This window comes from Cavia porcellus, unplaced genomic scaffold (genome assembly GCF_034190915.1).
Source record: "Cavia porcellus strain 051 isolate PalLab524CR breed Dunkin Hartley unplaced genomic scaffold, mCavPor4.1 scaffold_11, whole genome shotgun sequence".
Taxonomy (NCBI): domain Eukaryota; kingdom Metazoa; phylum Chordata; class Mammalia; order Rodentia; family Caviidae; genus Cavia; species Cavia porcellus.
The window spans coordinates 83,374,723-83,401,128 of NW_026947494.1; the positions used below are offsets into that span (position 1 = coordinate 83,374,723).

General features: G+C 38.4%; 1 protein-coding gene across 25 annotated transcripts in view; it reads left to right on the forward strand.

Moving 5' to 3' along the window:
- Wnk1 (WNK lysine deficient protein kinase 1) overlaps nt 1-26,406 on the forward strand; it is a 135,589-nt gene that overhangs the window by 98,033 nt on the left and 11,150 nt on the right. For 5 of the 25 annotated variants that reach the window (XM_063258600.1, XM_063258586.1, XM_063258587.1 and 2 more), the window contains 19 exons: nt 575-1,033; nt 2,199-2,477; nt 3,195-3,292; nt 3,400-3,562; nt 4,395-4,511; nt 4,853-5,026; nt 5,221-5,278; nt 5,413-5,535; nt 6,017-7,446; nt 11,159-11,242; nt 11,951-12,008; nt 14,875-14,936; nt 15,913-16,574; nt 17,538-17,740; nt 19,296-19,490; nt 20,362-20,454; nt 22,865-22,906; nt 24,976-25,002; nt 25,890-26,077. In XM_063258600.1, the coding sequence (XP_063114670.1) occupies nt 575-1,033; nt 2,199-2,477; nt 3,195-3,292; nt 3,400-3,562; nt 4,395-4,511; nt 4,853-5,026; nt 5,221-5,278; nt 5,413-5,535; nt 6,017-7,446; nt 11,159-11,242; nt 11,951-12,008; nt 14,875-14,936; nt 15,913-16,574; nt 17,538-17,740; nt 19,296-19,490; nt 20,362-20,454; nt 22,865-22,906; nt 24,976-25,002; nt 25,890-26,077 (4,515 nt within the window). The remainder of the gene's footprint in view (nt 1-574; nt 1,034-2,198; nt 2,478-3,194; nt 3,293-3,399; nt 3,563-4,394; nt 4,512-4,852; nt 5,027-5,220; nt 5,279-5,412; nt 5,536-6,016; nt 7,447-11,158; nt 11,243-11,950; nt 12,009-14,874; nt 14,937-15,912; nt 16,575-17,537; nt 17,741-19,295; nt 19,491-20,361; nt 20,455-22,864; nt 22,907-24,975; nt 25,003-25,889; nt 26,078-26,406) is intronic. The other 20 variants (XM_063258598.1, XM_063258599.1, XM_063258608.1 and 17 more) reach the window with 14 other exon arrangements.

Sequence of the window (26,406 nt, forward strand, 5' to 3'; positions counted from 1 at the left end):
CATTGTTTTATGAACCAATGACTATACACTAACGCATCATCAATTGTAAAAGATACTCCACTTCCTTAAATGTTCAAATGACAGGGATGACTTTGTCCTAGAATTCATGACAAACATTTTATACCCGCTTTTTATAGAGTTGTGTTAAACCTAAAAATTATAGAAGTAAAAGGGTGAATTCCACTGGGGGAAAAAATTCATTTGAATTTCCTTAACTAATGGAATAATAGTCATAGATTTAGTAACAACAAATATGCAGTGGATTATGATATATTACATACCAAGAAAGCTATTAAAAATAACAACAAATGCTTGTGTGTGGAAAAAGACATATTTTTATTGTCAGCAATGAAACATTAGCAAAGTTTTTTACAGTGCAAGGTTTAGAACAAGTCAGATTACCAGTCTCTTTCTCTTCTGCTATCCTTTCCTTATTCTTATGTGGCATATTAACTTACACTAATATATGCAGAGTTTTGTTTGTTTCCTTCTTTTTAGCTCAAACTTAATTCTTGCTTTTGTCAGCCTTGCTTTAAAAACAAAAAGTCTGTTTTGTTCTTCTTTGCTTTCCCAGCTTCCAGTTTCCCAGCCAGTACCAACTGTCCAAGGCGAACCTCAGATCTCAATTGCGACACAGCCCTCAGTTGTTCCAGTCCACTCTGGTGCTCATTTTCTCCCTATGGGACAGCCACTTCCCACTTCTTTACTCCCACAGTACTCTGCCTCTCAGATTCCCATATCAACTCCTCATATGTCTACAGTTCAAACAGGTTTTTCATCCCTTCCCATTACAATGGCAGCTGGCATTAATCAGCCTCTGCTCACCTTGCCTTCATCTGCTACATCAACTGCAATCCCAGGGGCATCAACTGTGGGTCCCAGTCAGCTTCCAACTCTTCTGCAGCCTGTGACTCAGCTGCCAAGTCAGGTTCACCCACAGCTTCTACAATCAGCAGTTCAGTCCATGGGAATACCAGCTAACCTTGGACAAGCTGCTGAGGTTCCACTTCCCTCTGGAGATGTTCTATACCAGGTAAAATGAGGGTATTAGAGGGTCAGACTATTAAGAATTGAAAGTGTAACAGTTCAGTATCAGAATAACAACAAAAGTTGGTAAGAGAAGCTAACATCGTAAAATTCTGAGAAAGGATAGTGTGACGATGTATGATGACTCATCCTTTTTTCACAAGATGCAACTTGGGAGAAAAATGATACTCTATATTCACTAATAAAGTAACAGAATACTAGATATAGTTTAATACAGTACATCAGGCTGCATTTGTATTTGTATGTGAATACAGTAGGCAGTATGGTATCACCAGAATTGCAGGGAATGGGTTTAGAAGATGAGCATTCCATGATAAGACTGGAATGACTGGGGCTGGGGATTTAGCTCAGCGGCATAAGCGCCTGCCTTGCAAGCAGGCAGTCGTGAGTTTGATCCCCTGGTACCAATAAAAAAGAAAAAGATTAAAAAAAAAAAAAGACTGGAATGACTGACACCTGCATTCTTCATGTAAGATTACCTAGAAAGTAGATACTTTTCTAGAAAGAGGCTAGGGATATAGCTCACCAGCACAGCAGCTGCCTGGCAAGTGCAAGTTCATGAGTTCAATTCCTGATACCTCCACCATCACCCCCCAAATTGGAAGGAATTAAGTGTATCCCATGAATCTCCAGAGCCTGGCATAGTGGTATGTATTTGTAATCTGAGCACTCAGAAAGTTGAAGCAGAAAGCTTTCAAGTTTAAGGCCAGCCTGCACTACATAATAATACCATCTCAAGTCCTTTGGTCCCCCGAAAAGAATTATCTCCAAGGGGAGAAGGGAGCAAAAGTTAGCAATTTAAGGTGTGACTATTGAATGCTGTCCCCAGATTGGAGCTAACCTACAATTTCAAGAAGGATCTTTTTTTTTCTTTTTGAGACAAGGTCTCACAATGCGGTTCAGGCTCCCTTGAGCTCACTTTGTAACCCAGGCTGATCTTGAACTTGCAGCAGTCCTCCTGCCTTAGCCCCAAATGCTGGGATTACAGGCGTGAGCCACCATGCTCTTAAGAATGATCCTTAAGTGTTCTTTAGATTATTAGTAAGAAAATATTCTTTACTGTGTGCACCCCTGCCTTTTGGCATGTCTTGCTGATTTGCTAATTTGATGTCCCAACCTGTACTAACTTGCCTTCCTCATTTCTGTCACAGGGCTACCCATCTCGACTGCCACCACAATACCCAGGAGATTCAAATATTGCTCCCTCTTCCAACATGGCTTCTGTTTGCATCCATTCTACAGTTTTGTCCCCTCCTATGCCGACAGAGGCATTGGCTGCACCAGGTTACTTTCCTACGGTGGTGCAGCCCTATGTGGAATCAAATCTTTTGGTTCCTATGGGCGGTGTAGGAGGACAGGTTCAAGTGTCCCAACCAGCAGTGAGTTTAGCACAACCCCCCACCACATCTTCCCAGCAAGCAGTTCTGGAGGTAAATTAAATTATTGCATGTTTCTGTGTGGAAAAAATATATATATGCATACATATATATTTTAAAATGTATAATGACAGGAAAAACATAGGCTCCCCTGGTTTAGAACTCATTTGGAGACTATGTCAAACTAACTTCTGAATGACTTTTTCTTCCAGCAGAATGAAATGCCAATGTGGGGGCCTTGTTGCCACTGGCTGTTCTGTTGGGAAGTGAGTGTGCCTTGGAGATTAATCCTATTAGCACTTCACTTCTCTAGCTAGTACTTAGTCATTATTCTTATCCTTCCACAAACTCTTACCGTTGGCAGTCATACAAATATCAGCCTGCTGTGCTCTCAGCAGTGATTGTTGCCATACTAGGAGAAATATCTGAGTTCATCTTTTCACTTTACTCTCTCTATATCCTGTTGCACACTTCTGGTAAGATGCTGGCTGCATGGCAAGTTGTTAGTTTCACACTGCCTAGCAAATAGGTTGGCTGACCTCACACCATGCAGTCTACATCAGAAACTAGCTTTAAAAACTTCCTTTGGAAATTTAGGATCACTGTTTATAGAAGCTTAGTATTAAGATTTACTAGTGAGTAAATTACTGCTTCTGGGTCTTACGGGTGGTGATGCAAGGGAGAAAAATGGTAAAGGGAGCTTATCAGGGATGACACATGATGAGTACAATGTATTATCCCCAAGATTTGAATTATTCTTTCTGTTCACAGAGTACTCCAGGAGTCTCTCAGGTTGCTCCACCTGAGCCAATTCCAGTAGCACAGCCACAACCTACCCAACCTGTCACTTTGGTTTCTTCCATAGACAGGTATGTGAAATTCAAATTCTCCTCTGACTATTCTGTAGTGTGGTATGAAACTTGCAAAATACTAGACCATTAAACTTCATATTGTAACTGAACCTTTTTTCCCAAAGTGCACATTCAGATGTTGCTTCAGGTATGAGTGATGGCAATGAGAATGCCCCATCATCCAGTGGAAGGCATGAAGGCAGAACAGCAAAACGGCATTATCGAAAATCTGTAAGAAGTCGCTCTCGTCATGAAAAGACTTCACGTCCAAAATTAAGAATTTTAAATGTAAGTAGTATTGATTTGTGGCCTTTGAAATGTTGAAGAAATTTGGCACTCAGAAGAATTTTAAAGACTGTAAAATCCAAACCACTCATTTGATTAGAGAAAGATATCTTTGTGTGGTGCATAATTTATGTGGCACTCTTCCCTTTTAATCTGCATAAGCCCAGCTAGTTGTGTATCATGTTTTTTCAGGTAGAAAAAAAGTGAAAATACAGTTCCATCAAGTTGTAATAGGCCAGCAGTTAATATCATTTAAATAATTCTCAAGTCTTAGATAAATAGATCAAAGTATTAGATCCTCTGATTACCCAAAAAATATTCTTACATACCATATTTCTCTGGTAAGGCATCATTACCTTGTTGTTGTTTGTTTTGGGTTTTTTTTTTTTGCAGGGGGGAATTCTTGTTTTGTTTTTTGTTTTTGTTGAAGGTAAGGTCTTGCTGTGTAGCTCAGGCTAGCGTCAGACTCATGGTGCTTCTCCTGCCTCAGCATCTCTACAGGCATGTTCTGCCATATCCGCTGGTACTTACCTTTTAGAAAAAGAGTAGCTTCAGTTTATAGAAAAAAGATTGCATTCCTTCCACAGTCTAGTGGAAGATGAGTAAGTGGCTGAAAAGCTGATTTCTTCTCACAGGGTTTTTGTTGTTGTTGTTGTTTTTGTTTTGTTTTTGGTGCTACAGTTTGAAAGGCAAAGTATTAGTGCTCAGGGAAACAGTGATGACACTGCTTCTTCAGACTTAAATTTGATTGTTAATCTGAATAACTTTTCGGAAATTCAGTGATAATGCTAAAGATAGTCTTTTGAAGTGAAATACTTTCTCTTTCTCTTTTTAGGTTTCAAATAAAGGAGACCGGGTAGTAGAATGTCAATTAGAGACTCATAATCGGAAAATGGTCACATTCAAATTTGACCTAGATGGTGACAACCCTGAGGAGATAGCAACAATTATGGTAGGTTGTGTTTGGGGTTTCAGATTTTTCACTAGTACTTGATCTGAATATCTATTTATCTAGGTAGCTATCAGTGTTTTGTGATCCTCATTTATCCGTTTATCTAGATGGGTATATATTTATTCCAGTATGACATACTGATAACAGCCTATTGTCCAGGGGAGTTTTTGTCTAGAGTGTGTCTACCTATTGAAGTTCTTAAAAAGTAACAGCTGACTTAAACACCAATTAAAGCATAGTACAGTAAATGTGCAAATAGAGTAGAAGTTATGAAAGTGGTAGATGAATGACTTAAAGCTTAACATACAATGCTAATCAGACAGATATCGTTTCTTTTACAGGTAAACAATGACTTTATTCTAGCAGTAGAGAGAGAGTCGTTTGTGGATCAAGTACGAGAAATTATTGAAAAAGCTGATGAAATGCTTAGTGAAGATGTCAGTGTGGAACCAGAGGGTGACCAGGGACTGGAGAGTCTACAGGGAAAGGATGACTATGGCTTTTCAGATTCTCCGGTAGGTTCATGATTCCCATAGTGAAGCCTTCTGTTTTTTTGAAGTATTTCTATAGTGCAAAATTTACCATGCAAAATGTCTACTCATCACACATTCTGTATATGACAGAACAAACATTCATATGTGATGTGATGATTTGCTTAATCATAGAAATTGCATTTCAGAATGAATTTAATTACTTTTGTTTTTTGCAGAAATTGGAAGGAGAGTTCAAACAACCAATTCCTGCATCTTCCATGCCACAGCAAATAGGTGAGTTTCTTTCTTTCCTTGCTTTTAACCTTTAACTTAAGTTTTGTGCACCAGTAATACAAGCTTGCAACATTGTGTTGGTAACAGTACAAGTGATAATGATACAATTAAATTATTTATTTCTTTTTGTCAAGGTGTTCCTACTAGTTCTTTAACTCAAGTCGTTCATTCTGCTGGAAGGAGGTTTATAGTAAGCCCTGTGCCAGAAAGTCGATTACGAGAGTCAAAAGTTTTTACCAGTGAAATATCAGATACAGGTAAAGACTGATTCTGCCACATACTTATGTAAATTCTATAGCATCTCTGAACAACAGACATGGAGGAGGTTAAAGGAAAAGTGAGCCATACTAGATAAAACCATTAAAGGAGATACTACAGTATGTATTTGTTTCTGAACTTAGAACTACCATACATGTTTTCAGGTGATTCCATGTTTGTTTGTTTGTTTTTGTACTGGGAATTGAACTCAGGACCTCACACTTGCCAGGCAGACACCTGTGCCTCTGAGCTACGTCCCCAGCCTATTTGTGTGTTTTTCAAAAATAGATATTCATATAAACTGACTTGTCTGATCACACTACTTTGCTATTTTAGAGTCAATCATTTCCTTGGAAAAAATTTTAAACCTTGTTAATGGCATTGTTAGCAGTCCAAAAATAGATTATTACAACCCTCTTCTGCATCTTTTTTTTTTTTTTTTTAATGGATTGATTCATATATATTTTTTTTCCTTTGCAGTTGCTGCCTCCACATCTCAGGGCCCTGGAATGAACTTATCTCACTCTGCCTCATCCCTCAGTCTTCAGCAGGCATTTTCTGAACTTAGACGTGCTCAAATGACTGAAGGACCCAGTACAGCACCTCCAAACTTTAGCCAAACAGGACCAACATTTCCTCCTTTTTTTGGTAGTGCTGCTGGAGGACCTCCAGTCACTGCAGCACCCACACCTTCAGTATCAGCCCCTATAACAAACAGCCCTCTTAATGACATTTCCACATCAGTAATACAGCCTGAACTTACAGCGCCCACTGAAAAGGGAATTGCTGGAGTTGTCACCAGCACAAATGTAGTAACTTCAAGTGGTCTTCCTGAACCACCTGTGTGTGAGTCACCAATACTCTCTAGTGTGGTATCAAGCATCATTATACCCGCAGTTGTTGCAGTGCCTCCAACAGGCCAGCCAGTCCAGGCCTCTACATCTGGGAGCATTGTTCCTAGCACAGGCACTTTTCCTTCTATAACAGTTTCAACAACTTCAGCCTCCACCTTGGGCAATGCAGTTGCCTCAGGTCCCAAACCTCCATCTGTGTTACCTCAACAGGCAGCAGGCAGTACTACTGGGGTAGCCTTGGTAACATCAGTTTCTGCTACCACTCCACTCACAAGCATAGTTTCACAACCATCTCTTCAGCTAAGCAGTAGCACCTCTTCTACTACTGCAGCTGAAACAGCAGTGGTTAGTGCACACGCACTAGACAAAACACCTGATAGCGGTACAACTGGGTTGGCTTTGTCCTTCTCTGCAACATCTTCTTCCTCCCCTGGAACAGGAGTGGCTAGTTCTATTTCTCAGCCTGGACTGCATCCATCAGTTGTGGCTTCTACTCTTGTCCTTCCCCAGGCAACAGTACCTACTTGTACACCTTTATTACCCCAAGTACCTAGTGTCCCACCCTTGATACAGCCTGTTTCCACTGTGCCTGCTGTACAGCAGACGCTCATTCATAGTCAGCCCCAGCCAGCCTTGCTACTCAACCAGCCCCATACCCACTGTCCAGAAGTAGATACTGATACTCAACCCAAAGCTCCTGGGATTGATGACATAAAAACTCTAGAGGAAAAGCTTCGGTCTCTCTTTAGTGAGCACAGCTCATCTGGAACTCAGCATGCTTCTGTCTCACTAGAAACATCTCTAGTAGTAGAGACCCCTGTAACACCAGGCATCCCAACCACTGCTGTTGCACCAAGCAAACTGATGACTTCTACTACAAGTACTTGCTTACCACCAACCAGTTTGCCATTAGGAACAACTGGTTTGTCAGCTATACCAGTGGTCACACCTGGGCAAGTTTCTACCCCAGGGAGCTATGTTTCAGCTCCAGTCACCGCAGCATCAGGAGTAAAACCTGGAACTGCTCCCTCAAAGCCACCTTTAACTAAGTCTTCGGTAAGATTCTTAATTCAAAATAATTAGGTAAATATGATCGCTCCTTTTTGTCCCCAGTTACATCCCTCAACTCAAACCTTGGAAGTAATAGTAAATATATTCAGTCTTAAATTTATGTCAACTTCAAATGTGTGTACCATGAACACAAGATTCTCTCTTTTTTTTAAGATATGGCAGAATTTTGGGAATAATTAATATTGCACAATTTCCTAAGAATATGTGATTTTCTGGTAAAATACAGACATTTCCCTAAAATCGGGATAAACCAAAGAAATCTTTACCCCAAAAAAAAGCTAAAAGCCTCTGTTAGCATAATATCCATAGTAACAGTAGCTCACCACTTATTTTAACTGAAAATAAAGCAGATTTTCTGCTTTTGATAGATTGCACACATACACAATTTGCCATTTTTTAAAAATTAAAACTTGGTGAAAGTGATGTAGAAGAAGGAATTCTAGGATAAAATAACTAGAATGTTTCTGATTCTGCCATCAGCCTTTCTAATCCTCAAAAATAATAAATCCTTAGTATGTCTACTAAGGCTTTAACCACCCTTCTGCATTGTTATTGATACGAGATTCTTTTTCCAGTGGGATAATATAGATGTTTCTCAGCTTTAACTAGGGTTAAGTGTCTATGAACCCATCCTGAAATTTAAAATTGCAGAAGTCAAAAATGCATTTGTGACACTTAACCTAACTGAACATTGTGGCTTAGCAGCATTGAACACTGTGGGGTATCAGTTGTTTATCTTCATGATGTTATGACTGACAAAGTTGTGGCTTACTGCTACTGCCCAGCATCATAAAAGACATTTCATATCACATTCTGTTAGCTTGAAGGTAGATAAAAATTTGCAATTTTATAGTGGTACATGCCCTCTAATCCCAACTCCTTAAGAAGCTGGAGTCAGGCAGCCCTCTGGGAGACTTAAGGCAGGACGTTCACAAGTCTGAGCCCTGCCCAGGCAACTTAGCAACTTAGTGAGATGGTCTTTTAAAAAGATGTAAAGGGCCTGGAAATGTAGCACCATACAAAGGCCCAAAAAGGGGCTGGGGATTTAGCTTAGTGGTTTAAGCACCTGCCTGGCAAGCATGAGGTTGTGAGTTCAATCCCTGGTACCAAAAAAATAAAAAAACCAAAGGCTCAAAAAATCTAAGGTGGGAGAGTCCCTTGAGCCCAGGAATTTGAACAAGCCCCCTCTCCAAAACAGCCTCCTCCACCCCCCCTTTTTTTTCTTAATTTGATGGACAATTTCTACTAAATGCATATCTCTTTTGCAACATCATAAATCAATTTTTAAGTTGAGCTGTAAGTCAGGGGCCATCTGAATAGAATTGTTAACAAAATGGAAATTAATTTGTAGCATCAGATTTTTGATACTTTATCAGATCTACTCTTTGGTTATTTCTAAACCTACCTCTGTTTTTTTAGAAATGTCTTATTTTTCTTATCAAAAGCCTGATGCTATATCAAATAAATAGCTCAAAAATATTTGGGCTGGTCAGGTATAGTGGCACATACTTGTAATCCCAGTGCTCTTGGGAGGCTCAGGCAAGAGTAACTTAGTAGACTAGCAGTACTCTCTCAAAATAAAAAGGATGGTGGATGTAGCTCAGTAGGAAGGCCCTAAGTATGATTCACAATACTGTCCCCATCCCCAGAAGTCTAGATTCTGCCGCTGACGTGCAAAGGAATTTGTCCTTTTTCTTTTCCCTAGTGAAGCTTTTACTCTATTTTAGTATTTGTTTCATGGATGTTTCATAATGGCCCATTTAATAATATCATTGGTTATGATGTTCGTTATTGAGGACATACCAGCATACCTGTGTGAATACTGCACTTTAACTACGTAACATTTTATTCTTAAGCTTCTCCATTCAAATTAGTTGATACACTCTTTAGTACTGTAGTGCTTTCATTGTCTGTGCAGTCCCTACCACTTTTTCTTGGACCTTCACTTATTCAGATGCCCCAAGATGAGGCAGATTTCTTTCTGTGCCCTTACTTTCTTTCATAATAATTGTTTAAATTCTCCGTTACATTATCTTGGCTTTTGGATCTTTTTTGACATAGATTTAGTAACACCTTTCTTTTAAAAAACAGTATTCCTAATGACACAGATACTACTTAGATAAGAAGCTTCATAGTTTTGTTCAGAATATTGCTTAAGGTCATCTAGAAAACATTTGATACTAGGGTTAATCAGAGGAACTATGACTTGCAGCGAGAACTCATAGAGTACACTGATGGTCAGAACTACCTGTTTAAATTATAATCCCTTTCTTACCCTATCCTGTTACCAACATATTTAATTGAAGTCCTATAGAAAAATATTTTTTGTAAATCCATGGTAACCATGTAAAAGTTTTGACTTGGGACAAGCTAATAAACTTAGAAATTCATTTTACTATTATATATAAGAAAAAGATAGCAGATTACCTACTCAAGAAACCTAGTACAGGGCCAGGGATATAGCTCAGCAGCACAAGCTCCTGCCTAGCAAGCACAAGGTCCTGGGTTCCATTCCTGGTACCAGAAAATAAAAAAAAAAAGAAAGAAACCTAGTATAGACTTAATGCCTCCTTTGATCCGATTTTCACTAGACTGTAGTGTAAAGAACTTGCTACAGTAAACCTTAACAAAAAACCCATTCCACCAACCATGAATTTAAAGTCCAATGTGAAAGTCTAAATTCAGAGTTTGAACATTCAAAAGCTGGGCCAAGTGGTGTTCATCTCTACTCCTAGCACTTGAAGGCTGAGGCAGGAGGATCACTTGAGCCCAAGAATGTAAGAGCACCCTGGGCAGCATAGTAAATCTTCTTTTCAAAACAAAACAAAATTAAAAAAAGCATTTAGATACCTAAGAGTTTAAAGTATAATGAAAAATATGAAGAATAAGGTTAAGTGGATTATGCCTTTGTATCAGAGAAAAAGCATAAGTAGTTGTATAAGAATAGGTATGTGAGGATGGGTTGATAGAAACCAAGGTAGAATAGAGACTGACAAAGGTTTTAAAAAAAAAAAAAAAAGCATGACACAGGATTGTATGGCAGAAAGATGTGGTTACCAGCATGGACCACCCAGACTTCTTTGCTTCATCTGTAGGACAAAAATATACATCATAAAATTCTCTTCAGAGAGTAATATCCTTTGATTGTGACAGAACCTATTACTGCTGTCTCTTATCATACATAGGGCTAGGTTCCCAGAAAGGTATATAAAACTGAGAAATAATATAGGGAATATGGGATGTAGTTAATCTACCAATAGATCTTGATGCATTTTTCAGAATATATTTTAAAACAAGATAAATCTTTGGTCACTTTGAATAACATCAAGCATATATAAGACTATGAAACTTCAAAATACAAAATATGGGACCAGGGATTTAGCTCAGTGGCACAGCGCCTACCAGGCAAGTGCAAGATCCTGAGTTCATTTTCTTGTACCAAAAACACACACACACACACACATAAAAACATGGCTAAAGTACTCTAAGGCTTGTTCAAACTGGCATATAATCTTGAGAAATTTATAGATTATCAAAGCATTGTTCTAAATTTTAAAATACTGTTTTATAACTTGTGAAAACAAGTGTAACATTGTAAGTAATCTAAAGCATAAAACATGTCCTATATAAATTGACTGTATGTAGTAGTTCTGAAAAGGCCAAAAAATTTACATCTCCTGTAACTTTTTTTACTTAGTCTCAGCAACCTCTAGAAGATCTTGATGCTCAATTGAAACGAACACTTAGTCCAGAGACTATTACAGTGACCTGTGCAAGTGATGTAAGTGTTTTAAAAATCTTGATAGAATCTAATGCAAATCTATTGGATTTCTGGAATACAAAGTATAACCTAAGACATTGTTAGTACTGTAATGCCTAGTTTACGATCCCTGCTAGTTCCAGTTAACAGAAATGAGACGGGGTTGATGAAAAATTAACACTGACTCCATAGTGTAATTATAGGAAAGATTTGAAAGGTATTCTTTTTGTAATTAGATTTTATCACAGGTAAATACTATGAATTTTTTATTTATGCTTTGGAAGAGGCTAAACTATGAGACAGAAATGGTTTGTTTTGGTTTTGAAGTTTGGTTTGGTTTAGACAGGATCTTGCTATATCATTTAGGCTGGCCTCGAACTCATGGTGATCCTTCTGCTTCAGCCTCCTGAAAGCTGGGATTATAGGCATGTGCCACCAAACCCAACAAGACAATGACAGTTTTGATAAAACTGTGTCATGTGAATATCTTTTGTGTTCTTAAGTATCCTATGAGAAAAAGCAATAAAATTTAAGACTCAAAATTCTTCTTAAAATAAGGTGCCTTTCTTTACGTTGGACTTATTTTTAGGTCATAAGAGGAAGCCCCCTTAGGCATAAATATTCCTTTACATATACCAGCTTTCTGCCACTTTACAGAAAGACCGGAGGGAAAAGAACAGGGCAAAATGATTAAAACTAAAGATTTCGTGCTGTGTGTGTGTTTTACAGCCTGTGTCCACAGTGGCTCCAGCAGCAGCTACAGAAGCAGGAACACAGCTACAGGGTGGTAAGAAGCGCCCTTCTTTTGATATTACTATCCCCAGGTCTACATGGAGTTGATAATAAAGTTAACTGTTTCAAAGGCAGTCTTGAAAGTGTTGGTACATTTGAAACTTACAAGGAACATTTGTATGTGTCTTATGACTGAGGACCATTGATACTAATATCTAAAGCATGAACTATCAGAAAGTTAATGAGTTTTATTGGATTGAGAGAAATATTATACATGTGTTAATGATAGTTTCTTAGTGCAAGACCTTCTGTTATTACCTAGGCAAGATATTTTCTATAAGAGATTAGGATGTTCTGGCATATTTATAAAGCTTAGTCTACTGGAACACTTTTGTGACACTGGATAGATACACAGCGATAAAGATCAAGTTGGAAAGCCTGGACATTATATTTGTACAGAGAGCCTGAACATTATATTTGTACAGAGATCCAAATGTGAGATTTGGCTGGGGATTTAGCTCAATGGCATAAGTGCCTGCCTGGCAAGCATAAGGTCATGAGTTCGATCCCCGGTACCAAAAAAAAAAAAAAAAAAAACAACCACTCAAATGTGAGATTTTAATCAATGTGAATATTTTTATTTTCAAAACAATTATTCTGAATTGGCTCTCTCATTTTAAAATACCTTCCAAATCAGAGGAATATACTAGGACATCCAGAAAAGGACAAAATTCAGGAAAATGTGGATTATGAAAGCTTTATATTATAGATCCTAAATATATACAGTAAAATTGATAAATTTTACCACCAAGTAAAAAGGAATGTAAACTTACGAAAAAGATAACCCTTTAAATCAATGGGAGGCTATTTCAGTGAATAGTGTACAACTGAATAAAGGCAAAGTTGGTTCAGTATCTTAGACCAAAGTAAATTCCAAATGGTTCAAAGATAAAAATTTATAAAAATGGTACTATAAGAAAATAGGAGGAGCTGGAGATTTAGCCCAGTGGCATAGGGCCTGCTTAGAAAGCACAAGATCATGAGTTCGATCCCCCATACAAAAAAAAATTCTAAGACAATAGGAATATAAGTATTTCAAGTTTTTCAAGTCATACTGTATCTATTTTAGACCTGTGTCTTATTTTAAACCTGTATTTTATTTAGAGCTCCTATTATATCCTACGAACAACAGTAGGCAACATATGCAAAAACAAGTTTGGTGTAATCCAGTAAAAATTGTTTATGAAAATAGACAGCTGAATTTGGCCCACTGATCACCCTTTTCTAATTCCTGATATAGAAGAAAGCATAAAGTTTAATACTCAGAGCAAGCAATACTAGATTTAAAATTTGCATTGGTTACATAGTAGTTGTTCTAGTTTACGTTTTCACCAACAAAATATAAGGGAAGTATGGGAAGATTCCTTTTTCCTTACAGCCTTTCCAGTATTTGTTGTTTGATTTCTTGACAATTGCTATTCTTTCTAGAGTAAAAACAAATCCCAGCATTGTTTTAATTTGCGTTTCTCTAATGACTAATGATGTTGAACATTTTTTCAATATATTTAAGAGCCATTTGTATTTCTTCTGAAAAGTGTATTATTTCGGTTTCCCATTTTTTGATTAAGTCTTGTTTTAAGTTTTTTTTTTTTGTTTGTTTGGCTTGATTTGGTTGGTGCCGGGAATCGAACTCGCTGTCTCACACTTGCTAAGCAGGCTTATGCCACTGAGCTAAATCCCTGGCCCTAAGGGTTTTTTTTATATATTTCAGATATTAGTCCTCTGAGGTATAGCTGGCAGAAATTTTTCCCATTCTGTAGGTTGTCTCTCCACCATTGGTTGTTTCCTTTGCTTTGTAGAAGCTTTTTAACTTGATATAATCCCATGTATAGACTTGATGTTATTTCTTGTGCAATGGCATTCTGTTCAGAAAGGCCTTTCCTACACCTATGTCTTCAAGAATTTTACCTACTTTATCTTTTTGTGTTAATATAGTGTTTAGATCTTTAATCCATTTTGATTTTAGTTTAATACATGGTGAGAGATAGGGTATAACGTTCATCTTCTCCATAGGTGTAGCCAATTTTCTCAGCACTGTATACTAAAGAAGTATATGGTGTTTCCTGTATGCTTTTCCTCCAGAGTATGTTTTGGCCCTTTTGTCAAATCAGGTGGCTGAATATATCTGGAGTTGTTGCTGTGCCCTTTATTCTGTTCCATTGATTCACATGTGTGGTTTTGTGGCAGAATTATGGTTTATTATTATTTTTTTAATCACTGTAGCTTGGTAATATAACTTGAACTTATTTATATAGGCTGCCAATCTGTATCTCAATTCTAGTCACTTCTAGTCATATTCTAGTCATTTTAATCACTTCACTCTTCCTTATTTTATCTGTTTTAAGTGGAAATAATTTACACTTCCATCTTTAATTTATAGATCTATGAGACTACTTATTATGGCACTTTTAAAATATTAGGAAATTCTGAATAGTTTAAATGTCCATCAATGAAAGCTTTGGTTAAAATATAGTTCATTGAAAAAAATATATTTGGTATATAGAGAAAATATAATGCTGCAGTTGTTTAAAGTTGCTCAGCCAGCTACAGTGGACACACCTGTAATCCCAGCACTCAGAAGGTTGAGGCAGGCAGATCTTGGCAAGTTTGAGGCCAGCCTGGGCTACATATTGAGCTCAAGGCCATCCTGACCCTGTCTCAAAAAAATAAATAAATATAAAGTTGCTCAAAACTACTTACCAGTGATTCTGAAAACAACTGTCCTAAGTATTCCACTGCAAAGTAAATTTACTAGTTTTCTCTTAAAAATGAATCTTAATAATCATGCATTTCTGGCCAGAGGAAAAGGAAGCTAACTGAAAAGGAATGCTAATTTGTTTTACTCTTTGGATTTGTTTCAGTTTCTCAAGGCACAGCAGTTACTACTTCAGGGGCTGGAGTTTTAAAAATGGGACGATTTCAAGTAAGATGATAATTTTCTTGGCCTTAATTTCCTCTTTGAGAGAAGTTGTATTTATAGTAAAATTAGTACCCATGTGGGACATAACTGCCAATCCAATGTTACATTTCTTTTATGCAGCACTTGATAACTCATTTTCCCCACTTAGAAGATACACTAATTAAAGAAAATATAGAATACTTAGAGCAGTAGATACACATACTTCCTTCCTGTTCATCCCCCAGAAATACTTGTTCCCCCTAAAACTGTCCACCGTTTCACCTCTGTATGATACTTGTTATCTTGATATATAAAAAGTACATTCTCTGTGTAGGATAGTTTTCTTAGAATTAGCTCCTTAAGTGGTAATACTGAATCAGCACCAAGTGATACCATATCATTTTAATCTCCCACCTGATCAAACAAGGGAGCAATTTCTAGAGTTCAAAAAGCTTTGAAAATCTTTTTTAGCCTGCTTTCCAACTACTTTCAATTGTTTTTATTTTAGCTGTTGGAACTGAGGGTAGTAGATGATATTTTTCTCATTTATAAACTGAGGTTCTGAAGTTTATAGCTGTATCTATGCATTTGTGCACAAACAAGAACAAAGATCTGGATTGTTCTTTTAGTGGCCATTAGTTGTAGTGATTCTTAAAACTTACATGGTGTTTTTTATTTCTTATATATTTGCAGGCAACCTTCAAGATTTTAGAACCTGTTATATTTTGACTGAGATATGAATTCTGTATGTAACATGAGAAATGAAAATACTTAGCTTAACCAGCCACTCAGAATCTGCAACTTAATACAAAGAGGTTATTCTCTGTAATGATACTCAATTTATTTTCACATTCAAATATGAAGTGACTATGTAGAGATTCAGCCTTTCATGGACTGTAAAATAAAGTGACTCTCTTTTTTTGTTAACGGTGTATGCTGGAAATTAAATATTGCAGACTCTAGTTTTTAATCTTACTTTGTTTTTTTTTTTCCCCACCAGGTTTCCATTGCAAAGGATGATACCCAGAAAGAGAGTAAAAATAAGTCAGAAGATACAAAGTCTGTTCATTTTGAGTCTAGCTCGTCAGAGTCCTCGGTACTATCAAGTAGTAGTCCAGAGAGTACCCTGGTGAAGCCAGAGCCTAATGGGATAACAATCCCTGGTATTTCTTCAGATGTGCCAGATAGTACCCACCTAACTCCTGCCTCAGAAGCCAAGTCAGAAACTGGGCAGCCAACCACAGTGGGACGTTTTCAGGTGACTACTACAGCAAACAAAGTGGGACGTTTCTCTGTATCAAGAACTGAAGAAAAGATCACTGAGACAAAGAAAGAAGGACCAGAGACATCTTCCCCTTTTAGGGATTTAGAACAAGCTGTTCCTCCTGCCGTGATGCCAAAGAAAGAAAAGCCTGAACTATCAGAGCCTGCTCATCTAAATGGACCGTCTTCTGATCTGGAGGCTGCCTTTCTAGAGAGGGATGTGGATGATGGTTCAGGCAGTCCACACTCTCCCCATCAGCTGTGCTCAAAGAGCCTTCCCCTCCAGACTCTGAGTCAGAGCCTTAGTAATTCATTCAACTCCTCATACATGAGCAGTGATAATGAGTCAGACATTGAAGATGAAGACTTAAAGTTAGAGCTGCGACGACTACGAGAAAAGTATGTTGTTTTCTTCTGTGAAAGCAAAATGACATTTATTATGACCCAGTCTTGCAGGCATTTTTGTGCCATGCCTATGATTCTAGCATTTGTTAGGGCTGAGACCCAAGTTCAAGCCCAGCTTGGGCAGTTTAGAGACTTAGTAAGATCCAGTCTCAAGATTTTAAAAAAGTTTAAAAGGCCCTGCATTTAATCTATCAAGTGATTCTTGTAATGGCACTGGGATGTATGATTATTTTAGCAGGTTTCGTTAATTTGTCAAATTGGAAAAGAGTAGCGATGTACATCTGTGCTTAACAGTCAGGAAATCTTTTTCCCCTCACAAATTATCAACGTTTGTTTGTTTGGGGATTTTTTTTTTTTTTTTTTTTTTTGAGACAAAGTAATACAAACTGGCTCTGAACTCAGTTTTTAGCCCAGGCTGGCCTGGAATTCAGTGATTCCCCATTTCACATGAACGGGGATGTGAAACCAACCTGGGGGATGAGCCACCACATCCAGCCATCATTCACTTTTGATTAGCCAGAAGTTTGTTGAATAATGAAGACAGCAAAATGAGATGACAAAGTAGAAAATGTATTAGCAGTACACTTGGGGACAGGATTGTAACTAAGTAAATATTTGATATTTTAGAATGTACTGTTTAAATGCTGAGTATGGTAGTACATGCCTGTAATCCCATCACTTGGGAGGCTGAGGCAGGGGGATTGTTGCAAGTTCAAGACCAGTTTGGGCTATAAAGTGAACTCAGGGTCAGCCTGAATTACACAGTGAGATCATGTCTCAAAAAAGGAGTACACTGTTAGTTTGTTTGCTCATTGCAGTGCTGAAGATTGAACTGAGGACCTCGTGCATTCTATACATCGTACCACTAAGCTACATTCCCAGCCAGAGAGTTTGCTTTAATGTGTATTTGAACAAAGATAGCTATAATATTTTGAATTGTTTGTTTATCTTTTGTAGACATCTTAAAGAGATTCAGGATCTTCAGAGTCGCCAGAAGCATGAAATTGAATCTTTGTATACAAAACTGGGCAAGGTTCCCCCTGCTGTCATTATTCCCCCAGCTGCTCCCCTTTCAGGGAGAAGGCGGCGACCTGCTAAGAGCAAAGGCAGCAAATCTAGTCGTAGCAGTTCATTGGGGAACAAAAGCCCACAGCTTTCAGGTAAAAAATACCAAACCAAGTCAGCCATCTTCTGTTTCTATCTCCAGCTGTTTATGTGGATGTTCTGTGAGAGCCTGACTTTCCTCAGATTCTTGCTTCCATGACTTCTCTATTCTTCACATTTGTTAAACCTCTTCTTGAGTATATAGAAGCAGAGTGGTGATTATGCAGTAGACTTCTTCCACTGCAGTGCATCTTTATGTATAATTATTCATAAACCTGAACATTTAGCTTTGCCTATTAACTCATACAACCCACACATAACCAAACTCTTTGACATTCAGAAGCAAGTATTTTAATCCTCTATTTAGTAAACTTCAGATAGATTCTTCCTTTTAATGAATGACTTAGTCATAATTGCACATGGCATCAATGTAAGCATCAAATAAATACTTGGGGGGCTGGGGATTTAGTTCAGTGGCATAAGCACCTTCCTTGCTAGCAGGCGGTCGTGAGTTCGATTCCCGGTACCGATAAAAATGAAAAAGACAAAAATAAATAAATAAATAAATACTTGGGAAAGCCTAAATTGTAGCACACTTGATGAAGCTTTTTATTTCATTTATTTCAAGGTAAAAAACTAGCTAGTGGTTATAAACAAGGCATTTAAATTCTAATCTCTTGTAATGGACCATTTGAATTGGGATACAGTTGTTTTATTCTGTTCTGTTTGGTTTTGGTTTGGGCTTGGCTTAGTTTTGTTGTGCCAGGGTTTCAGCATATAGTTCAGGCTGGCCTTGAACTCATAGTAATCTTCATGCCTCAGCCTCCCATGTGCTGGGATTACAGACATGTGCTACCACATTCAGCAAGAGTTTAGTTCTTGATAAAATTCTGTAGTGTTAATAAATAATTGGTTATAAAGTAAGAGGGCTAGAGTATTTTATGGTTGCTTTGTGGGTCTACTTTAAGTATATTAGAGAGCAGTTACACACTTCTTAGCAGCTCTCTGTTCTCTAGAAACATTCATAGATGCCTAGACGTTTTCCTAGCACAGTAGGACCAACTCATGTACCCATTAATAAAGCTGTGATTATAAAGAAGGTGAACCTATATCTATTTTTGCATTTCCATAATTTTTCTATTAGAAAAGATACTAGATTGTTACACAAATACATTGTCAGGCACCCTCTGCTTAGACTTTATGTAAGAGTTCCAGTGGATTCTTAATGTCATTCCTCACTTCCCTTTGTGTTAATGAGAATTTTTCCCTTCATCAGTGTAATTTTTTGACCCATCACTAACCATTCAGTGAGACAAATTAAAGGAATAAGACTAGTGCCCAGACCAGGCACGATGGCACACACCTGTTATCCCAGCTATTCAAGAGGCAGGAGGATCTTAAGTTGGAGGCAGCCAGGCCAACTTAGGAAGATCATGTCTCCAAAACAACTTTTTTCAAAGACTGGGGAAGTGGCTCAGTGGTAAAGCCCATGTTTAACATCTGCAAGGCTTTAGATTCAAGCCCTTGTTCTGGTAGGGAAAACAGAAAGTTCTATGTGTACACTGAAAGAAGCTTTACATGTTTCCTTGTGCCATGTGTTTCTTTTGGCAGGTAACCTGTCTGGTCAGAGTACAGCTTCAGTCTTGCACCCCCAGCAGACCCTCCATCCACCTGGCAACGTTCCAGACACTGGGCAGAATCAGCTATTACAGCCTCTTAAGCCATCTCCCTCCAGTGACAACCTCTACTCAGCCTTCACCAGTGATGGTGCCATTTCAGTACCAAGTCTTTCGGCTCCAGGTCAAGGTAAGAAATCAAAATAACCATCACTTTCCAAAAACATAAAAACAGAGGTGCTGCTGTGCCTGGGACAAACACCTGATCTGTAACCTATCTGTTGTTACCAGCTAACCAAAACACAGCCTGCTTGTAGTAAACTGATACATCCTTGGGCTGAGCAGGGAAGTTGAGTGATGACTAGAATAATTGGGCTCGTTGCTCCTATTAGGAGAAAGAGCTTTTTTTCTAAGGTATTACAGTGGAAAGTTACATCTGCAACCTAGGAGTGACTCATTTGGGATTTGCAACACCTGCTTCAATACTAGACTGAGATTTCCTGAACCAAATGGTAAAAGTTTCTGAAAACTAATGTTTTCTTAGCCATTGTAGACTTTTTAACTTCTAAGTATGGGATAGGCAACCTAAGATGACTTGCCCTACAATTTAATTTTTAACCCATAATCTACTTTTCAAGTACAGTTTTATTAATTACTGCTCAAAACATGCCTGCAGACAAAAGTTTCCAATAACATTAGAATAAGAATGAAAAGGAGTTACATATGCAGATGGAAAAGAATTTTTAAAAGTACAGATATTTAAGGTGCCTCTGGCATAGCTTCATATAAATTAAATTGTCTCTTCACAACTTGAATATATTTTACTAGTAAGGAACATAAAATAGATAGCATTATTCCTATCAGAAAAGTTTCAGCATTGTGCAGATAGAGGGAATTGAGGCCTGATTATTTCTTTTTTTAACCATCTGACCTCCCACAGAAGCTAGTCTTTTGTGTGCCATCTTAGTGCGTTTCACCACTCCAGCCTCAAGTTTCTAACACCTTGTAGCTGTGTTCTGTCTCTTCTCCTTTCTCTGTTCTTCCCTGTTTCCCTCTCACAGGCTGTGCGAAGTTTAACTGTGCATCTGAACAGGTGACATTCAAGCCTGGTGGCAGGAGGACCCGATTTCTGAGTACGCCCTGCTTGGCTCTTTGTGTGTAACACCTTTACTCCTTCCTTGTCCTCATTTTCTGCTGCTTGGATCTGATATGTCATGCAGTCCATTTTCATTTGTCTCTTGTATATCATCTACTCAGTGGCTTGACTGAATGCTGTAACCCTCAGAAGTTTGAGTCCCTGTGTTAATTACTGTAAAAGACTTAGAAATAACAGTAGCTCTCTAGATTTCAAAATAACTCTCTAATAGATTCACTTCCTCCAAGATCTGTGCCAGGGTAAACATCAGAGCACTAAATCAGTCATGGTGAGCTTAGACCCTTTAGAACTTTCAATGAACAGCCTGTTGCAGCACGCATGCCACAAGTTTTCTACCACTGCTGTAGACTGTGGCCCATTGAGAGCAATGATTGAGTGTGCAGTGCTGTCTCTCTGCCCTCCAGTTGGAAGGGACAGAGAACATCTTGATTACTAATACTTAGATCCTGGCAGCAGGTAAAAGTTTATTATCTTTTTCTATTCTTTTAGAGAGTGTCAAAATCTTTTTTCTTTTCAGTTTTGCTTTAGCATCTACCAGTTGAAAAGATGCTAGAAATTTGTTTCTCTATTGGACCTTTCTACCACTATTTGCCATGAAATTAGTAGTTGAATAAGGAATTTTACTATAGCTATTCAAGATAAAGCTTTTTTTTCCTGTTAAAGACCAAAAACCAAAGTACTAGGCTTGATTGCAAAGCCCAGTATTTACATGTAAAATCTAACTTTAATCTGATTGCTGGGATTTCCCAGCCTCTATTTAAAAACAAAGCACAATAGCAAGTCACCCAGTCCTCCCCATGCTTGATACAAACAGTGCCGCCTATCTCCTAAGGCCATTGTACAAATCCAGCAAGCATCTGTACACAAAAACAGCTGGCACTCTGAAGCATTAATGGTTTCCCCATAGTTACCCAGCCACCTACCTGGCACTTACTAGATGGTTAATAAATGTATGTTGATATAAAAAAAATTTTTTAAATAAATGAAAACAATCCTCAGTTAATAAAAAAAATGTTTGTTAAAATTTGGGTAACAATCTATTAAGGCCTCAAACTTCTGTTGTGGTTTTTCAAGTGCTTTTCAAATGCATGTGCTGAGACCATTAGTGTTTCTGAGTATTTGGGTCAGAGGGCTCTTTGGGCCTCTTCCTGGTGGGAAGAATTTCCTTTGTTCTTTGAAGTGACCAGATTTCAAGGTACATGTAACTTCATTTCCCTCACTGATATATTTGTAACCCTTCTAGTACCCCTATTTTTCACCTTAGTTTTGTTCATGGATTAGCTCCTAAGGTGGTCTTTTATCATCTTCTCCTACATATCTTCTCCTACATATCACTAGTTCAGAACTATTTAACATAGGAGGTAGAAGACATTGTCAGTTAAGTAGTTTTCTAAGCATACATAATTTGTGAACACTCATCCATAATTTTTCTGGTTAAATTGGCCTGGACTGTGCCTGAACCTTGATACTTGAGTAAGCATTTAATTTGCATATACATCTGCTGTCTTAGATGAAAAGACAGTAGGAGGTAGGAGGAGGTAAGTGTTTTAATGTACCTTGTCAGGCCTATGCAGAAAAACCTAAAATGTCAAGGAAGGAAGATCACTCAGACCTCATATTGTAAAATATAAAAATGAGAGTGCCACTTTATTTAATTCTGTCAATTTTCATCATACTCTTAAAGATAGGTAGTATTATTCTTGTTCAGGTGAAGGTGGTTAGAAATAGTAAATCTCCATTTCAGTCTAGATGCAAGACCATACATCTGTCTGTTGAAGGCATATCTTGCTGAACACATCTTAAGAGACAAATTTTAAAACAGGTATTTAGAAAGATTGGAAACTTACTAGTTAATGATTTGGAAGCACGGCTTGGCTTAATGCTTAATTTATGTTCAAAGGTTGCTTGGCTTCCATGTACTTTTTATTTAGAGTTTTGTGGACGGGAAGGGGTTATCATATGTGTCTAGGATGTAAAAATGTAATTGCCAATTTAAATTAATTTCAAATTGTAACAGTGGTGCTAATTTTACTAGGCTTTGTAACATCCCAGCAGGAGAAACAGGAAGTGAGACAGGATCAATGAAAACTCTGCTTGTGTATTTGCAATTCAAGCAGAAAGACTTGAGAAGCTGTTTCTTCCCCATCCCAGAAGTATAATGCGAAACACTACTTTTTTAGAAGGACTGAATATGGAAACTCAATCTTTATCATCCAGGCAACACAGCCTTGAGATACCCTGTTGCAACTAACAACCAGTTAGATAAATATCCTATGGAACCATAACTAGGTCTAACATATCTGTCTCCCCTCCTGCTCTCTCTTGCTGGGCCTTTATGTGCTGTTTGAAGAGTCTAAAGATTTTACACTGATGTTTCTTTAACACACTGCTCTCTCTTTGTGCTTCAGGGAAGATGGTGAAAAAAGTCTGTCCTTGCAACCAGCTCTGTAGTAATTATCCTTTCTTTCTGTTACTTTGATCCTTGATTGCAAAGCCTGTTATCCATGACTTCTTCAAACTCTGAAGCCTCATAACTCCCTGATTCCTAACTCGCATCTATTTCTGCACCCTTTTTTAATATACTTGAATATGCTTATTTGCTAACTGCTGGTTATAATTCCAAATTGAGAGATCACCTCATAGTCAATGCTCTCCCCATGTGAGCCTATCTCTGTAAGTCATGGATTAGTTGTACCCATGGTTGTGCATGAGGAGATTGGGGATGCCTAACTTGTAGGAAAAGAGAGTTCTTCGATCAACAGTAATGCACTAAAGCCTGAACTAACTACATACATAGCATGATCCTGTCTCAAACCCCACCACAGGAAAGGAAAGAAAATAAAATGTTCCATGCCCTCTGGGTTATCAGCAGTGAAAAGTATATAAAGGTCTCTGCCCTAACATTATATGCATCAAAGGAAAATGGCTTTAAGACTGATGAGGAGAGAAATACTACTTCATAGAGTTTGACTTCTTAGATGAAGGTTTCCCGTTAAAGTACAGATACAGTAGCTCAGCGAACCAGCAGGCTACCAGGAAAGTTTCTGGAGAGAGTTACAGTGGTGCCTCAGTTCACAAACTTAATTCTTTCCATAATTCTGGTCACATACCAAATTGGAGGAGAACAGAATCAAATTTAGTGATTAGGTTTACTGTTGACCTTATGGGGAAGTTTTATTTGGTTCTCATCTAATTTGGTTTACAAGCAGAACTTTAGAAAGAATAAAGTTTGTGAACCAAGGTATTACTGTAATAAGAAAACTCTACATACTTGGAATATTTATTGGACAATACATTGTGAGCCATAATAGCTTATGATTACTAGAATCCAGCAGTATGGGGGTTGGAGAAATGTATTATGGCAGAAAAAAACCTGAATTTTGGAGTTGAGGAAAGGTAAGTGTGTAGTACATTTTAGGTCTTTCCAGAGAACTGAAAGACTTAGAGATTAGAATGTTCTCCAGGTCTATTTTATAATCCAGCTTTCTTTACCTAAGGGTTATTTTCTGAACAGAAAGGGATATTTGTTTCCTTTTATTAACTGGAAACCTATTTACAGAATCCAGAATCAAAAAGTTAACTGTGCGGTTGGCTGTCCCTTAGGGGATAAACCGTACTTTCAGAATCCAGTGCTGAGTAATGTCAATTAGAATGAAAAGTGAATTTGGCTCTAACAGGGCCTTACAGCACAAAGAGGAAGTCACATCTGACTAGAGAGGTGTGACATCCCCCACCTTGCATGAGCTTTGTCAATTGGTGTGTCTACCACGCCAGCACCTAATCCTAACCCTAACCCATTGAGTAACCATTCACTTGTGGTCATCTCTCTGTTTTGATTGTTGCCCCTCCTCTCCACACAGGGTTCTGCTCTCCTGCATGCCTGCCCTCACTTTCTGGGTCTCTTCAGAATCGTGGCTGCCCATTCTCACTGCCTATGCTTTCTGCTCTACCTCTGTCTCCCAATTGCTGTTTGAGGAAGACTGTTTCCTGTGCTTTTATTCTTTTCCACTTGGGTTTTCTGGACTGGAGGGGAATTCACTCTTCCTTTTGCACCACGCGTGCAGTAACAACATAAGCTGAGACACACTGCAATTTCATGTCTTATCTTGGTGGCAAGAAGCATGTGACCTTCCTCACTCTGCAGCTTCACCTCAGAGTTCGCTGTCACTGCAGCACAGACATGCCTGTGTGTGCCACTCCCTGGGAGTAAAATAGGAAAATACCTGACACCAGCACTGATTACAAAGGGCTTTAAGTGGAAGGGCTGCTTTAGCTGTGCTGCTGTGCTCTGGTGTGCTGCTTTGATCTTGAAACCAGGAAAATGCATGCACTTATTCAGATCCAGCATTACTTGGGTATTGTAACGGCTCCTAGTTCACAGCTTACTTGACTAGCTCTTACTTATTCTTTAGTGAATGTGAGATCTGGTAAGGGGGAGGTGGATGTTCAAGAATAAAAAATAAGACCATGACTCTTCTTTCCCTCTTTTCTAAAACTTGCCTCTTCGAATAACCTTCAGTGTGCCCTCCAGCAGAGCCGAAATCAGGCAGGACACAGACTCCTTCCTTCTTCTTCATTTCATAGAAATAAAATACCTTCATCATAACCTCAAGCATCCTCTCCCCTCTGCACCCCTGCCTTAGCTGAATTGTCCTGTTGCTTCTCTATGTAGCAGTGCTTGCTGTTCTAGAAAATCAGAAGGGGTGAGAATCCTTCAATCAGTTGAAACCAAGATCATCTTCAGAAAAACCATGTTTTCCTGGAGTTGAAAGATTCACTTAGCCACTTCTCTTCCTCCTGCCTATTCTTGATTATTTACTTATGGGAGATTGAGAGGAATTGAAGGCTTAGCTCCTTCCAAGTTTATATTTATAAATTTATGTCTATGGGTCTAAGAAAAATTTTGAACAGAGCATGTTATTTGTTATGCTATTAAAGAATGGCTAAGAATATGGCACATGGTTTGGGAGCTCCATCTTCTCCATTGCTAAGCAGTTATCTGCATTTCTACTTCAATCTACCCAGTGTACAAGAAATCCATTCTTCAGCCTTGCACTCTGCAAACTTTCACTGCAGCTAGCCTTTTTAACCATATCACACTCCCTCATCATGAGCCTGATGCTCAAAATAGCATACTGGCAGAAAACCCCCAGATCCTGAGGTGCTTTGAAAGAGGCCCCTGCCTGTCATGCCTGCCATCATCCTAAATTGTTCGGCCTTACATGCATCTACTGAAGAGAAAATATTTTTTGTCATTCTTTTTATTTTTTTAAATGACCAAATAAAACTTTGAAATCTTTCTTGCATGGCTTCCCAATCCCCCCCTCCTCCCATTCTGTGGCTTGCCATTCATCATCCATGAAAAATTCCCTCTTTTGAAATTATAACCCAGCCTCCTTTTAATGCTAGTATTGTTGCTGTTTATACCTCCAGGGACCAGCAGCACAAATACTGTTGGGGGAACAGTGAACAGCCAAGCTGCCCAAGCTCAGCCTCCTGCCATAACATCCAGCAGGAAGGGCACGTTCACAGATGACCTGCATAAGCTGGTGGACAACTGGGCCCGAGATGCCATGAATCTTTCAGGCAGGAGAGGAAGCAAAGGACACATGAACTATGAGGTAATTCCCTTTGTGCCATTTTTCTACTCTATCAGCATCGACACAACCAAATCACAGACAGTACAGTACAAACTACGTAGGCTGCTACACTGCAGCACCATTTTATGCCATGACCTCCTTTAGTAGTTCATGAATTTTAACACTTAGAAAAACAAGACAAAAATCACCCAAGTGCCCTTTTACTTTTTCTTCCCTCAATCCTTAGCACCTTATTGGTCAGATGAGTTTGTCTTCTCATTTCCTTCAGTGTCCTGAACTGCATGTATACACAAATGTACATGGCACCTTTCTCCTTCCAGTCAGAGCAGTTATTTTCACTGCCACATGTT